Source organism: Balaenoptera musculus, chromosome 16, assembly GCF_009873245.2.
Source record: "Balaenoptera musculus isolate JJ_BM4_2016_0621 chromosome 16, mBalMus1.pri.v3, whole genome shotgun sequence".
Taxonomy (NCBI): domain Eukaryota; kingdom Metazoa; phylum Chordata; class Mammalia; order Artiodactyla; family Balaenopteridae; genus Balaenoptera; species Balaenoptera musculus.
Window position 1 is genome coordinate 23,884,177 of NC_045800.1, and position 2,415 is coordinate 23,886,591.

Sequence of the window (2,415 nt, forward strand, 5' to 3'; positions counted from 1 at the left end):
CTAAAACAAAGGTGGTAATAGCAGGAAAATGAAGAGTTTTGAGAATCAAAGGTAACCAGAGAAAATGCTTTGGAGAACTAAAATTGCAGAGAGCTCTAAGTATAGTTTTATAATTAACACTGCAAAGTCAGTTTGGAATTTAACCATAATTTCTTAAGAGGGTTTTTTTTAAATCCTTTTTTTTTTTCAAAAGCAATTTATCTTCCATTCTTTATTAAAATTATTCTCAATAGCTTGTTTTCCCCCTTTTAATGGTAACTCTGTTAGACTAGCTCAAATTTTGTTCATTGTTTCAAGAAATGAAGCCATGCTGTGGAATTGGAGCTGGCAGCATCGATGTCAGGACAGGTTCAAATGACGCCCATCACTTGAGTAAAAATTTATAGCTCTGCCTGTGCTGTGCGGTGCTCTGTGTTTTAGTTCAGGGCCGTAAGAGATTTATCAAAGGAAGGTAACAAGATGTATGGGAGTAGCAGGTAAAGTTTTGAAAGGCTTTATGAACTAGAGTAAATCTTGAAACTCTGGGTTTAATCTTTGAAAGTTGGACTTCCAGGTATAATTACAGGTTAACACTTGACATATTGTGCAGGTGAATAAAAGTAAGACACTAGGAAAGCACGTCTCTAATGAAGCCAAGAAGTTTCCATTACCTGATACATGTGTGTAAGTACCTATGGGATCCAAAAAAATACCATTACTAGGATGGCAATCAGCTATCAGGCAAAAACTGCATCATGGGCTTTCTCGAGAAGGCACCCCCAGCCCGGAGGAACGGGACGGCGAACTAGGAGCTGCCCCGGCGTCCGGCAGCCCGTCGCACCGCGCATGCTCAGGGGCACGGCCGGCTGGGTGGCCTCGCGAGCTGCACCCGGATCTGCTCGGCGGCTGCTGCAGCGACGTGAGCGCGCAGGGGGGCGGCGGCCTCGCCTCCTCTCTCTCTCTGCGCCTGGGTCGGGTGGGTGACGCCGAGCGCGAGATGTCGGATTTTGATAGTAACCCGTTTGCAGACCCGGATCTCAACAACCCTTTCAAGGACCCATCAGTTACACAAGTGACAAGAAATGTCCCACCAGGACTTGACGAATACAATCCATTCTCGGATTCTAGAACACCTCCACCGGGCAATGTGAAAGTGCCTAACGTACCCAGCACACAACCAGCAATAATGAAACCAACAGAGGAACATCCGGCTTATACACACATTGCAAAGGAGCATGCCTTGGCCCAAGCTGAACTTCTTAAACGCCAGGAAGAACTAGAAAGAAAAGCAGCAGAATTAGATCGTCGAGAACGAGAAATGCAAAATCTCAGTCAACACGGCAGAAAAAAACAATTGGCCAGCTCTTCCTGACAATTTTCCTGTGGGACCTTGTTTCTATCAGGATTTTTCTGTAGACATTCCTGTAGAATTCCAAAAGACAGTAAAGATTATGTACTACTTATGGATGTTCCATGCTGTAACACTGTTTCTAAATATCTTCGGATGCTTGGCTTGGTTTTGTGTTGATCCTCCAAGAGGGGTTGATTTTGGATTGAGTATCCTGTGGTTCTTGCTTTTTACTCCTTGTTCATTTGTCTGTTGGTACAGACCACCTTACGGAGCTTTCAGGAGTGACAGTTCATTCAGATTCTTTGTATTCTTTTTCGTCTATATTTGTCAGTTTGCTGTGCATGTACTCCAGGCTGCAGGATTTCATAATTGGGGTAACTGCGGTTGGATTTCATCCCTTACTGGTCTCAACAAAAGTATTCCTGTTGGAATCATGATGATAATCATAGCAGCACTTTTCACAGCATCAGCAGTCATCTAGCTAGTTATGTTTAAAACGGTACATGGACTGTATCACACAACAGGTGCCAGTTTTGAGAAGGCCCAACAAGAGTTTGCAACAGGTGTGATGTCCAACAAAACTGTCCAGACCGCAGCTGCAAATGCAGCTTCAACCGCAGCAACTAGTGCAGCTCAGAATGCTTTCAAGGGTAACCAAATTTAGAGTCTTCAAACAATGCATTGTTACCTTCTGACTGTACTTTTTTCTCCAGTTACTGTATTCTATAAATATTTGTTTTGTTCAAAACACACAGTACACACAGCATGTATATTTCCTAATCACTTATGCATGGGCTAAAACCAGAAAAACTTCCTTGTCCTATTATTTACCTGATAGTTTCTTAATATTTCAGTGCCCCTTGCAAAAAAAAAAAAAAATTACATGCGAAATAAATATTCTCCATATTTTTGGGGGGGATGAATGTTCAGCAAATTATTTCAGTGGTGACACACTGAAATTAACATGGCACTTATGATTAAAAATGCACTTAGTACTTGCTGCAGTCATTCTTTCAAGAGTCAGACGTAAGGATTACACATTGGAGCAGTAAAGCAATGCTTTGTTCCTTTTCCTTATTTATATT

The 2,415-nt window shown here is 42.2% G+C and overlaps 1 protein-coding gene across 1 annotated transcript; it reads left to right on the forward strand.

The window, feature by feature from the left end:
• Positions 1–911: 911 nt before the first annotated feature.
• LOC118882763 (secretory carrier-associated membrane protein 1-like) lies at positions 912–2,049 on the forward strand. The gene is given in 2 exon segments (XM_036829037.1): positions 912–1,324; positions 1,326–2,049. Coding segments are annotated over 2 exon segments (1,017 nt in total). The 5' UTR covers positions 912–976; the 3' UTR covers positions 1,995–2,049.
• Positions 2,050–2,415: the final 366 nt, after the last annotated feature.